This window comes from Magallana gigas, chromosome 3, assembly GCF_963853765.1.
Source record: "Magallana gigas chromosome 3, xbMagGiga1.1, whole genome shotgun sequence".
NCBI lineage: Eukaryota > Metazoa > Mollusca > Bivalvia > Ostreida > Ostreidae > Magallana > Magallana gigas.
In genome coordinates, this window is record NC_088855.1 from 55223045 (window position 1) to 55236963 (window position 13919).

General features: G+C 34.9%; 1 protein-coding gene across 1 annotated transcript; it reads right to left on the reverse strand.

Moving 5' to 3' along the window:
• Positions 1–11295: 11295 nt before the first annotated feature.
• On the reverse strand, positions 11296–13453 carry LOC109620194 (uncharacterized). Its single transcript, XM_034446854.2, has 4 exons — positions 13362–13453; positions 12580–12714; positions 12165–12478; positions 11296–12035 (listed from the first exon to the last, which is right to left on the reverse strand). The coding sequence occupies exons 2-4, from the start codon at positions 12711–12713 to the stop codon at positions 11296–11298; spliced, it is 1188 nt and encodes a 395-aa protein (XP_034302745.2). The 5' UTR covers position 12714; positions 13362–13453.
• Between the last annotated feature and the right edge of the window lie 466 nt (positions 13454–13919).

Here is a 13919-nt window from a genome sequence, read left to right on the forward strand (position 1 = left end):
ATAATTTGTTTAAATGACATATTCCCACAATTGTTTTTCCTTGTTCATTTATAAGTCCATTAACATGTACCTCTAGTATATTTTTGAAATTAATTTGCCTCAAAATATTCGGTCAGAAGAGATAAAGGGCGCTTAATTCGATACTGGGAAACGAATTCAAAACTAGGAAACTGGAAGGGGTGTTGAAATTACTGTCTCCGTAATTCATCCTTTATATTTTCGGAAGTTTGATACAGTTTAGAAGGACAAAGAAACGCGATTTAAACAAAAAATAAAAACATTTGGAATTCCGATAATAATAGTTGCATACACGAGACACCGCATACTGATTCGTTACCGGTAAAATGACTGTACAATATTAAAATTCGCTATACATAAAAAATATTAAATACAGTTAGCAAAACATGATTTCTGTTGGAACAAGCCTTAATCAACTTTAACTTACACGAGCATGTTTTGATAAGCATGTATCTTTTTAATTTATTTACATCGATAACTCTTATTGAGACCACTCGCGGCACACATAACCTCGGACATCGGGTGAGACCTGCACCTGGCTGAACCTGTCAATCAAACTCTGTGTATTTGTTTTCATTGGATGGTCAAGTGTCTCTTTTTTTGTCAATAGCCAATGGAAAAATTAATGACTTCAAGGTAATTGGAATCAGTATTTGATGAAGCACACAATTTAAATGATAGAAAATTTATTAATTATTTGAACAAAATTAAATGTAAACATAGAAAGAAAACATACTGATCATTTCTAAGAATTGCGGTAAGTAAGTTCTTTGGAATCCCGATTATAGATATTTTTACAAGTAATTATTTTAATTACTTAAACCATTGTTAACGGAAAACAAGACGTAATTAACGCACAGTGATTTGCCTACAATGTACACAGTCATACAATTAATTATTATGGGAATCTTTACGAATGGAACTTAATTCAAATAGATCATGATAATCTATATACACTGTACGCCGTTATACATGTAAGGAGCGCCGGTAATATATACGAAGATTGAGTCAAAAATTTAAATCATTTTTATTTCTTGTTCTTTCAATACAATGTTAAATTACTTGGAAAAAAACCCGGAATAGTAATTACAACTTTCTTTTTTGTTTAATCATTTGAATTTTTTCTGAGGTACATGGATATGTACAGAACATATTTATTTACGCGAATGATACGACATAGGAAAAAAAATTATCGGATGTTTGTATAACATTGTTTTCTAACGAATGTGACTAATTTAATTTTAAATATTTTTCAACATTATCAATGTAAATAATATTAGATTAATTTCCTGTTTGTATTTTTACATCGTATTCTCTGAAACAAATAAAAATACTAATGTTAAAAGAAAAATCAAATCCCGCCGAATACTGAAAAACCGATTTCAGTTTGTAATCATACGGATTTTTATTTTTGGTATTGACTATTGAGTTACGGTAACATTTTTTCTGGATGATTTTTTATTTATATTTTATGTAGTAAAAGCACCATTCCAACTGTTACTCAATTACATAACAATTGATGACCCGGGGCTATATATGTTCTGAGCTGTGTGCGCTGAAGCGACACTAGATTCTCGGTCGCACGTGGCGATTGATTTAACACAGACTGACCGAATAAACAAACGGTTGGGAAAGTGAAACAAGAAGAAGCCACCAAAAATGATTTTCGACAGATCTTGATATCGTTTCGCCAAAAAAAAAAAAAATACAGCGCGAGCTCCTGTCAGCGGGGCGGGAGGAGGGGGCGGGGGGGGGGCAGCAATGAGTTCGCTTCCATAATGAAACGAACATGTAGAAAAACTACAGAAGTGATTAATATGTGACCGATAGAATCTAATCTAAAGTTGTTTAAAACTCATGTGAATATTCTTTTAAATAATCATCGAATGCCTCAACTCAGGACATTCTTTTATCGTGCTAGCACCTACCGCAAACACGTAACATGGAACTTTGATTATAATTTGATTTGATTTTAAATTACCTTGTACGCTATCGTATACACCAATGCTTAATCAACTGTACAAGTAAAATAAATTTATCTTTTCATCTTAAACCAAAATAATAGTTGAAAACATAATAAAATATAGTTGGTTCCGTGCAAAATGCCAAAATATGAAACATGAACGCGTGATAAGGTACAAGATCACGAACCGACCGCGGATCACTTGTCCAATCGTGCCGGATCTCCTCAGCCATGGGCGATGGATGATCATCATTTAAATGTTTAATATTTAGTGGGGGGGGGGGGTTGTTGTTGTTGATTTAAAACATTATTTGTACAGTTTATAAAATATTTTATATAAACAAACCAACCATTCATTTATGTCTGACGATGTTTCCGATTTGGAGTAATATCGTTCATTAATATTCATTTACACTCAAATTTAATTAAATAAATACAAAATGGACAAACTTTTATAACATAAAATTAAAACAGTTCTTGTATTTACGACTATATTAACTCAAACACGTTCATATGCATGGAAGTGTGCGTCTCGGTGTGCGAATCTTGTGTATAAATAACCGCTATGTAGTGCAGCCGTGGCTGAGATCCTCGGCCGTGGGCGAACGATAGATTACGTAAAGGTACAACGCACAGACCCACACAGCTCAGAACCCAGTAAGCCTTGAAAATTGCAGTATAATGACCTTACTCTATCAAATAGAAGTTATTTATTTTAAACTTACAACCCACAATTTATCTATATCTATTATTGCTTTAGATTGAGAATGACATTGCTGTTATTAATTAACTGAACGATTTCTTAATTGACACCCAATCGTTTAATCCATTAAAAAACATGTGTAATCAAAACGAAAAAAAATTCTTGGGTTTGCGGATAAATAAACTCATATATGAGAGACGCAACTCTCGTGTATTAGATAACCCCTGACCGCTAGGTAGTCCAGCCGCGACCATGGTGACCGATTTTCTCGGCCGCGGGCGAGGGAGAGCTTACGTAATGGTACACACCAGCTCTGATTCAAGGTAGATTTTAAATGTATGGATTAATAACTAAAATGTAAAGCATAGATTTTTTTTAATTCCATATTTTGTGGTTTACTAGAAAAGAAAAACAATGATTTGTTTTCCAAATCCCGTTTTTAAGGGTTGAGCATTATAAGAACTTAACCAGTTAACAACAATGACTTAAACTCCTAAAAAAAAGCACGTATTCTAAAAAAAAAAATTCTTATGAATTAATGCCGTTTGTATAAACCAGCATACTTTCTGCGGTGACTTTATGCGTGTTGTACGCGCAAAGACTTTCGTTAACTTGTCAAATGAAAACAGGTACATGTTAACATGTAAAGCTTTTTACACTCATACTACACAAATCACATACAAAATAACATTGTAACGACCTTTATGAGATCCCAACAAACAACTTTTCCAGCGACAGCCATATCAAAATCCTAACCGTTTTTGAGTTATTAAGCAAAATTTGTTAGGGGCCATTGGCCCTTAATTTAAGGGGCCAGTACTTTTTTATTGGTGTCAAATGAAAGCCCTCTATATTTTGCACAACTTTTATTCTACATGTCTTAACAAAATATTTTTCGTTTAAAAGATATAAAGGAAAATATGTCTAAATTTTCGCACTTTTTTGAATCCTGTTTTTTGATCCCCTACCTTTTCCTAAATAAAAAACGTAATCTAAAAACAACAACAGATGTGCACAACTACAATGTCTCTGTTATTCAAATTCGTTGGATTCCCATTCCCTGCTATCATAGTCTCGGAGCCTTTGTCTGGAAACAAAAGGCCCTAAAAATTTTTAAAAGGGGAATAACTCTTTAACGGAAAGGGAATTCTAAATTTTATGAATTGCTTCAGATAGAGTTTTGTAAAGTACATTAGCCATGAAAATTTGAGCAAAAACCGTTCAGAAATAAGCAAGATATGAAGCCTCAAAGTTCGCGTCTAGGAAGAAAAAAAAAAAAATCTTTCCCGCACAATAATAGAAAGGTCTTCCGTTGGAAACGGAAGACCTTAATTACATTTTATTGAACTTTAACTGATCAATGGCACGCTTTCCTCTACAAGTGTGCATGGGTTTTTTTTAAACTTACAAAAAACTTGAAATTTACGATACAAATGTGTTCAATTTTTGACTGACCTGTGATGTACCTAATTTTGTAACCCTCTCAGTCTGTAGGAAAATTAATTTTATTACAGGCACCTCAATATTCATCAGACAATATTTACTACTGATGTTAACGCTTTACTTGCTGCTGACTTTCTCTCAAACACGCTAATCGATCGACATCGGATTGTAAAATTCACCTTCAAATCGAGTCGCCATTTTACAATTTTACATATATACATGTATAAACACATTTTACGATGTTTCAAAGAAATAAAGGGATTAAAGACATATGCTGTAAAACGTCTTATGAATTTCACGGCCTGCCAGCTCCTGTACATGTATCTCTAGTTGGCAGCATCAAACGCTAGCTTTTTGTGAGAGAAAACAATCGGTTCAACTCATGCGATATTTCATATACATTTATGGTACATTGTGAACGGTTATGCAAGATATAATAATTTTGTTCACTAAACAGTTTCTGACGATTTTTTTCACGATAAACTGAATAACACAATTTGATGAGCGAAGTACAATCTGTGACTTTAATCCATATGCGCCCGTCTCTGCTATAAGAGAACCTTTTCTTTGGTTTTGGGGGGATTTTTTCACTAACAGATAACATTATTTACACATGTACGTAAATATCGCCCCTTTTGTTCTGAAATAATTTTTAACTCGCGAGTACAACTCTATTATGAGCTTTCTTCGACATTTGTTTCCATTTACAAATAGGCGGGCCTATATAAATGCGTCAGTTTGTTGCGACTCGCAATCGAAATACACACCATCACTTAACGAAATGCTACATCGGACGTAGCGTAAACATCCATGCTATATTTGCGATAAATAATGAAACATGAAGGCAAAAAATGTGCTTCATAGATGAATGTAGTATTCTGCTGAGCTACAGAACTATAGCTTTCCGGAAATATTGCCGGGATTTGCGAACCCTAGATCTATTGTATAGTACATGCAAAGAATAAAATGAAATTTATATACACAGCTGTACGGTCAGAAAAACATGCGTTCAACTTGGATTTTTTTTGTTTTGGTGTTTTTAAAAACGAATTTTGAATAACTAGAAAAGTTTAATGTAGTAAGTAAATTATGCGTGTTAAAGTGTACTGAGAAGCGATGAAATATACATGTGACTTTACCAAATTCATTCAAATGATTTGAATAAATCTATAGCTAAATACAATAGGACAAATGTACTTTAAAACGTTAATTAATGAAAATGCCGCGACTGAATATTGTATGATTTTTTTTTTCAAATTTAGTGAGCAAATGGAAATAATCCACTAAAGTCGAAGATAAAAATATTGATTGACTCCTCTGTTTCATGATGACGTGCAATCCAAAAGCAATACCAGTTTTATTAAACAGGTTCTTGTAAACCATTCCGTTTTCTGTACACCTAAATGTATAAATATAAAAATGTGATGGTCCACGAGACTGCAACTTTTTCCCCGTGAAGAAATTGAGGGAAAATGTTGTCGAGAGGGACAATAAACATACTACATGTATGCCCAAATAGTTAGTAAAAACCTGATAAGTATTTTATCATACCAAAGCTTTATTTGTTCTCGTTACTTTGAGAAATCTACAATATCTTTAAAGCACAATAGTCCAATCCACACTTTTCAAAAGTTGTTCCCCTTTGCAGTGTCAACCCAAAGGTCAAAAGGGAAAAAACCAAAATCTACTTCTTTATACAATTTGGGCGTACTGTGATGAAATCGCTTTGGATTTGATTTATTCATACAATATGTGGTGGCAACCCACATATTTAATTAGTCATTCTGGGGCAATCAAAATACATATATGTAGTACATGTATTACCGAAAACGGAGTTTTAATATCAACTAATATAGATACAAACATATAGATACAAACATATGGATACGAACTTGTATACTTCAAAGGCTACTGTGATAAATCTATGGGTTTTCCCCAAAAGATGACGACAAAGAGACACAACATTTGTAAAGTGTGGTTTGTGATCACAACTACGATTTCCACAGAATTATCCACGTAGGAAACTCACGACCAATTGTGCGAGTATGAGTTAAGTATTAGTACATGTATGAGATACTGGCTGTGGATTTTCGAGAACAATAATTACCATACATGTAATATGCCACTTTCAAACGGCGCCACCGTCTAACAGTACTTTCAGTTCTTTGATTTTTTAAATCTAGGATTCATACTTGGTCAATTTAAAGGCAATCAAATATTCTCAAATTACACACATGTGGAAAAGTGCATACTTTGCGATTTTGCTGAAATAAACAAGATGCGTGAGTATGCTTTGGGCGTGAACAGAAACTAATTTGTTGGGAAAAGAAAGCCAATATCTCTTTTTAAAACTGTTATTTTTTATCTGATTATAAAATAGGTCTTTTTAAATTCATTCATTTTGTAGAAATACCTTTGCCAACATTGTGCATGGTAGGAGCACAAAATTTCTCTAACGAATACATTGCATGTAACACGTCACTGAGTTCATCATGCGATAAAACAGGTACGTATTGGTTCTTAGAACTAAAATCTTTGATTGTTCAATTCACTTTAAAAAATCAATTGACTCCAATTTTTATTTTTTTAACAGTGAATCCTTCAGGTCTAAAGATCACGTTAAGCTTTGCTACTAACGGTAAGGACTCGAACGCACTTGATTTACATGTGCCTAAAATTGTAAATGACTAAACTTTTGTTCTTTGAAAATAGAAATAAAGGAAAAATTTGGTTGAAATTAAATTTTGTCATTCAAAAACTTATACATTTTTCATTGTAGTGATGTGATATCTTTAATAACTTTGATTCAAATTTAGTTAAAATAATAATTTAAAAAAAAAACTCGAACTTTATTGTAAAGACTGTCATGAACTATCTTGTCGTTGACAAACAATAATTAATATCTCTAAGACAAGACACGAATTTATTACCTATTTCTTTGCGCTTCTCAAAACGTTTTTTTTTTCGTTTTTTAAAAATAAAAGTATGTGTAAGCTGATTTATTCAAACTGCGACCCCTTGGATCCTAGTGTATCCTAAGTAAGACACTCTCAAAGTGACTCGGGTAATAAGTATTGGGTAAATAGGAAAACTCGAGCACTTCAAGAGCATCACCTGTCAATATTATCATATGATGATTTTTTTTTTTTTTTTTTTTTTTTTTTTTTTATATTTTTGCTCCCTCTGTATTCAATCATATTCAATATCTGCACGAGCTATGTGCATTCCGCAATATACTTCACTTCCCTTTACCAGCCAAACCACGAATGTGACAAGTTCTACTGATCTCGTCACTTCTCGCGAGATCTCACTTAAGATACTAGTGTATCCTAAGTAAGACACTCTCAAAGTGACTCGGGTAATAAGTATTGGGTAAATAGGAAAACTCTTACTTCAAGTACCCAACCTCTCATTTACGTTTGTAACTCCAAACAGTTGCATGCATGGCATCAACCACTAAGTCTCTCCCAATACTTAACCCATTACTAAATAAACAACAATAAAACATTAATACATCATTTATTGAAATAACAAATATTAATCCATACAAACAATGCATAATACAATATAAGACACAGGGATCCCAATAACCATAACTAGTTCAAATGACTCCCCCAACCCTCTAATTAGACTCAAATGCTTGTGGAAGTCTAGAATAATCCCCAAATTTGTCAAAAATAACATTAGCGTCCCTATTTTTCAAAACTGACACCTTTGCTAACAAATCACCCACCCCAGATGTACCAACTATCCTATTGATCCTAGAATATCTGTTGAATGATTGCCGACTTCGCCAACCAACATGCTCCATAATTTCTTCTGAAGAAGTTGTATTATTTGCCATCAGGGTAATACCACAACCAGCCCTAAAACTGTGTGCTGTTTCCCCTTCATAAATATTCAAAGTAATAAGATATTTTTTTAACCTATCCGACATTGCTGAAGTTGTAACATGATTGTCTAACACTAAAGTCCTTGATGAGTCCAAAGATCGAAACAAATAACCTACCCTCAAATCAACACCCAGGTCCCTCGAGCCTTCTACATATTTCTTCAAACCTTCAACTGGACAAATAACTTGATTTTGAACCTTAGGTAGTACAAATTCATTTACCTGCCCATTAACTAGGGTTTTCCCAACAGTATGGCTCAACAAATAACCCTTCTCATCTGACAGCTTCTTCACCTCCTGAGATAAACACAATGCCAAATCATTAGCACGATCACCAGAATAAAATAAAACTTTAAAGAAAGCTTGATCTCGCAAATAAACATATCTATTTCCAACAGTAAGATCCTTTTTTGACAATTGATCATTAAAATACAAACTCAACTTTTCCAATTTGTTCAGAAAAATCGGTTTGGCTTGTTTCGAAGACACATGCGACATTGCTTGTTCTAATTTTACTGCATCAACATACCTCCTTAAGAGAATACTATCTGCTGGATTACATCTTTCCAAATGTCTTGCATTATCCCAAGGTTCAACTCTACCTATCTCAATAAACATTGCTTTAAATTGCGCAATGTAAGAAGAGACTGTTCCAGCTGCTAGACGCACTGGACAAGAACATGAACTAGCACTTGCAACACCAAGAAAAGGACAAGATAAATCATGAACTTGAGTCTTACCCACTCTGTCCTTTCCCAGAAGAAACAATCTTAAATCTTCTGGAGTGGCTTTGAAAATTTTTTTTCCTATAACATTTTCAAAATCCAACTTTAACGCTAATTTTTTCTTACAGTATGCCTTAGAATCTAGTAAATTATTCAGGTAAGCAATGCGCCTTTCTGCAGAATATTGCATCAAACATTTCTTCTTCACAACACCACTACACAAGGATTGAGAATCAACTTCACTGACCAGAACTACCTGAAAATACAATGAAATTTATTTACTTTGAAAGAACTAACCTGACAACAATTAAATCATACAATAACCCATGTTTTGCTTCAGAAAACCCGGATTTTGAAGGGAACAAAAGCACACCCCTTTCCCCTTTCTTACCAAGTACAAACCTATCCATTGCATACTGACTGACCAAAGGCCACCAAACTGGGATTGGCAATAATTTTGGAATAACCATTGTACAAGCCTCAACACCCTGGTTTTTAAGATAGACAATAAGCGGAAGAATAAGCCTAAATGGAGGAAATACATATGGATTCTTCTCCAATGTTATATCCTGAGAAAATACATTCACACCAGCAGACAATGGGGTCGGGTATGGTGTGAAATGCCTTAAAGGTTTCACATTTACTTGGTTAATCATACAATTTGAATCAAGGGACATTAGATCAACTGAATGTGGACCAAACCTCTTTTCAATAGTCTCAAACTTCTCCCTAGTTAACATACAATCCAATGCTGACAATCTTCTAGAATGACAATCTGCTGGGTTATCTTCAGATTTCACATACAACAAATGCAAATCCATATTATTATCCACACTGAAATTCCACAAACTCTTCATAATTCTGTTCAAAGCAGGGTCTTTCCCACTCATGCTCTCCCAACCATAGACACAAGCCAAATTGTCTACATAAGCGTCTACCCTGTGGTTTTTTACCACATCTTTGACTGAACATAGAGCATTGAACAAAGCTTGAGCCTCTTTAACATGAATTGGCCTATCATCCTCATTCCTCCAGTAATCTGCACACACTCTCTGTTGACCCTTAACATCTACTAGGGCCCCCCACTTAAACTTGGATGCATCTGAGGCTACTGTAATTTGTAAATGCTTTTCATTCCTCCAAGAAAAACAACCACTCCAATGATCTATAAATCTCCAATACAAAATTTCTTGTCTCAAATCATCTGTCATATCCACAAAACCACTTCTTTTAGCTGCTAAACCTATTGCTCTGTTTACTTCCTTTGTATACAACTTAGCCCCAGGAAACGCTAACATAAAAGATACACATTTGCCAGCAAACTTTTGTAAAGTAAGAACACTTGTCTTATCACAATCTAAGATACTTTCTCTAAAGCCGATAAACTTCTGAATTTTCTCATCTGGAATAATAAATGCTAATCTCTCAGAGTCAACTAACATCCCTAAAAACTTTATACATTTCACTGGAACTAAGACTGACTTTTTAATATTGAGAAAATATCCAACCCTTATCATCACTTGACAGACAATATATAATGCCTTTTCTGCTACCTGGCTGTCATCCCGGTGACTGTCATTTGGAGAAACTTCAAGGTCATGGAAAAGAGACTGCAAAAATCCCCCAATCCATCTATCATCAATGTATTGCAAACATGGTACACCTAAAGACCTACACCAACTAGTGGCCACCATACCTACACTTTGATAAATAAACGCACTTGCTTTAAATCCAAAAGGAAGAGTATTAAATATCATAAACCATCCTCCAAACTGCAATCCAAAATATTTTTTAGACTGCTCACTCAAATAAATATGATCATATCCCGACTTGTCATCCATACTAGACATAAACATGCCTCTCTGAACTAAGCGTGGAACATCTTTTAAAGTATCTAAAGAAAAAGGGCAATCCTTCACCCAAAGATTCAAAAACCTTTCATCATGGCACAAACGTGGTTTTGTAGGTTCCACTGTAAGAGGCAAAACCAAGTGAGGTGGCTCGCAAAAACCTACCTTCCCAATCAGTGTAAGAGAACCATTTTCCAACCTTTCATACAATGTCTTAACAATATAATCTTTAAATTGTGCACAAGAGGTAGAATTTGGAAAATAAACTGAGGGTGGGACATCCGAACTGTAACTCTTACCCTTAAAGTTTCCTTTAAAAGGTTTAAAAAACTTTTTAACATCAACCCCCTCCTTTAGCCATTCAAGAACATTATCTGGGGCATCTATTTTTTCCCACTCATGTAAACATGAATGCAAATTCCCAGGTATAAAATTATTAAGATCCCTGAATCTTAGATTTTCCAAATCAAATTTAACATTTTTCTTAGCAACATCTTCAGCAGTCACACAAGGTGAGGGCTGAGCATTCTCACCCCTGTAATTAACCCATTTTTCATCCTTTACTCTCTGAACAATACATTCTGGATCAAAACCAGAGTTAAATTCCCAATCAGGTATAACAGGACAAAATTTTCTCTTCTTAACCAACACATCATTCTGAAATCAAAATGAATAAAAGAACTAGAAAGGATGCAAATAAGTTAATACAGAGGAGGATACTCAACCCTCAACTCATGTGAAAAATCACAAAGGGCATTAGAAACCCCCGAGTTGAAGGCCATGTACCCAAACATTATTCTTATTTTTTTCATTTTTGGACAATCTGCTACAAAATGTCCCAAGTCTTTACAAAACAAACATCTTCCCCTACGAGGACGAATACCCATACCTCTAACTGAAGGACGAGGGAACCCAAAACTCTGTGCAGGGTATCCAGAATATGGCACAGGATAAGGGGAAAAAGGGAAATGTGGTTGTCCCAACAATGGTACATAAGGATAAGGATTAGCTTGCATTCCCGTCAAATCTCCCAAACTTTTGTTACTATTTTGACCCACGTTCTCTTTATCCTCAACTACCCCAGACCCTTCATACTTTTTCCCCTTAAGCCAATCAGCTACCACATTTGCAATTTTTCTATCCTCAGCTGAACCAAATAGTTTCATAGTAAGCCCACATAAATCTTTAGAATTTTCATATTTTTTACAATGTGTGAAAGATTTTGAATAGAAATCAGCATCTTTGTGAGAATTTCTAAATGCGACATCAACAAGTGTTTCTAAAGCAGCCAGGAGGACATGCGCCTGTGTAAGGTTAGGACGACCAGCCAATATCCTAACTTGTCTTAAACACTCCTCTACCTGATCCTCCCCCGATTTCTCTTTCATAGATTCCATCTTCCTCTCAATGTCTCTTAATCTTGTTTCCATATTCTTGTCACCTAAATATAACAAACAATTATTTATTATTGCTATTTTTTTTTTTTTTTTTTTTTTTTTTTAAATACCCCAATGCAAAATATACACATCTCTCCTTATATAAATCCAAATAAATTATACTAAAATAGTACCTGAAGCCTGAGAGACACTAGCTGTTGACACAGATGAGCTACATGTAGTAGAAGCAGTGGCAGCTGAACAGGATGAAGCCACAGCTCCACTGTTTTGAACAGATGAAGCCGCCCCCTGGTTTACTTCAGCACTGGAAGTTTGCACTAGAACTTGACCTTTTGGTGCCCCCACCATGTTTGCCTGCTCTATGGCGAAATGCATCAATATAACCAGACTATCAAAATCCTCTTCTCTCCCAGTTAAAAGCAAAATATCCCTCGAGCTTTCTCCCGTGAGTCCTTCAAACTCTGCCCTTAACTCATCCAGATTATATCTATAGAAAATATACCTTAATTACCTTACAGGGAAAAGAATACCAAAATTTAAATATATGTAATTAAAATATCAAAATATATGTCATAACTACATCAATACCTGGTTAATGCATGTCCTTTTTTTAGTCTGTTAAGGTCATATTCCTCTATCCTCTCTACTTGTGCTTTAAATTTTAATATTACAGGCACCAAAGACTTTCCCACTAATGAATGTTTTGGTTTTAGCACACTCATCCTATAATCAAAAAGATATATATAAATCAGAATTCTTAATTATCAACAGTGAACATAATATTACAACAAAGTGTATTAATATCAGCTATTTAACACTTAAATATATCGTGTACCTAATATGTAAGCCACCCTATGCCAAGACCCCGACAATCTAAACCCAGCTCTGAACTCTCGCAACGCACGTGCAACCCGCTCGGACAGCTCGAACTCAAGCCTCTGGCAAAATTACAAAATTTAACAGACCAAGTACTCCACTCATCCCACATATAAATACTTTTTAACATTATATACAAAATCACTAAATACTCCCCAACACTTAACCAATATTCACTATAGCTATCAATAATAATAGCGTTACCCATGCATGCCTCATGCCCAACTCCATTTTCCCGAGGTTACTTACATTAAAACAACTCATGCAATCCTATAGGCCAAACCTATTCCATTGCCACAATTCCCATCACTTAGATTTTCCCTCGGCCACTACCGTTAAATTCTGAAAGCGTGCAATCCTATAGACCGAATCTATTCCATTGCCACAAATTTAACTTTTTACTTATCATGACCACTGCCGTAAAACGTACATAAAATGTGCAATCCTATAGGCTTTACCTATTCCATTGCCATCATGAATAAATTAAAACTCACCTTCTACATGGGCCAAATGCTCCTAACCTTGGACAAAACAGAAAATCCGCGGTAACGACCACTCACTTCTGCAGCCAAACCACGAATGTGACAAGTTCTACTGATCTCGTCACTTCTCGCGAGATCTCACTTAAGATATTCGGACTGCCGCCTGTCGCTCTTAACCAGTGTCGTTTTCAAGTAATGGGTATTTAAATTGTTAAGGTGTTTGGAGGACCCTTTACTGTAAATACTAAGACACATTCACATGAGTATAATTCACGAGCTATCTGAACTGTGGATAATGGCTTAGATCCATCTGAATTGTGGGTTATGGCATGGCTGAGAGCCATCGGAACTGCGAGTTCTAACTGAGAACCATCTGCATTGTGGGTTATGGCATGGCTGAGAGCCATCGGAACTGCGAGTTCTAACTGAGAACCATCTGAATTGTGGGTAAATGGGGAAAATCATTTGGACTGTGGATTATGTCTGAGAACCATCAGAATTGTAAATCGATGTTCAGAGCTTAGAATAATTATAGCAGTTTATGCTGTATTCAATTGATTAATCGAAGTT

Bases quoted from the DNA above. Each gene is read 5' to 3' on its own strand.
- LOC109620194 (XM_034446854.2), bottom strand. From the start codon at position 12,713: ATGAGTGTGCTAAAACCAAAACATTCATTAGTGGGAAAGTCTTTGGTG. The intron at 12,479-12,579 runs GTATTGATGTAG...TATTTTCTATAG, and splicing joins AAAGGACATGCATTAACCAG to ATATAATCTGGATGAGTTAA. The intron at 12,036-12,164 runs GTACTATTTTAG...TGTTATATTTAG, and splicing joins TAGTGTCTCTCAGGCTTCAG to GTGACAAGAATATGGAAACA.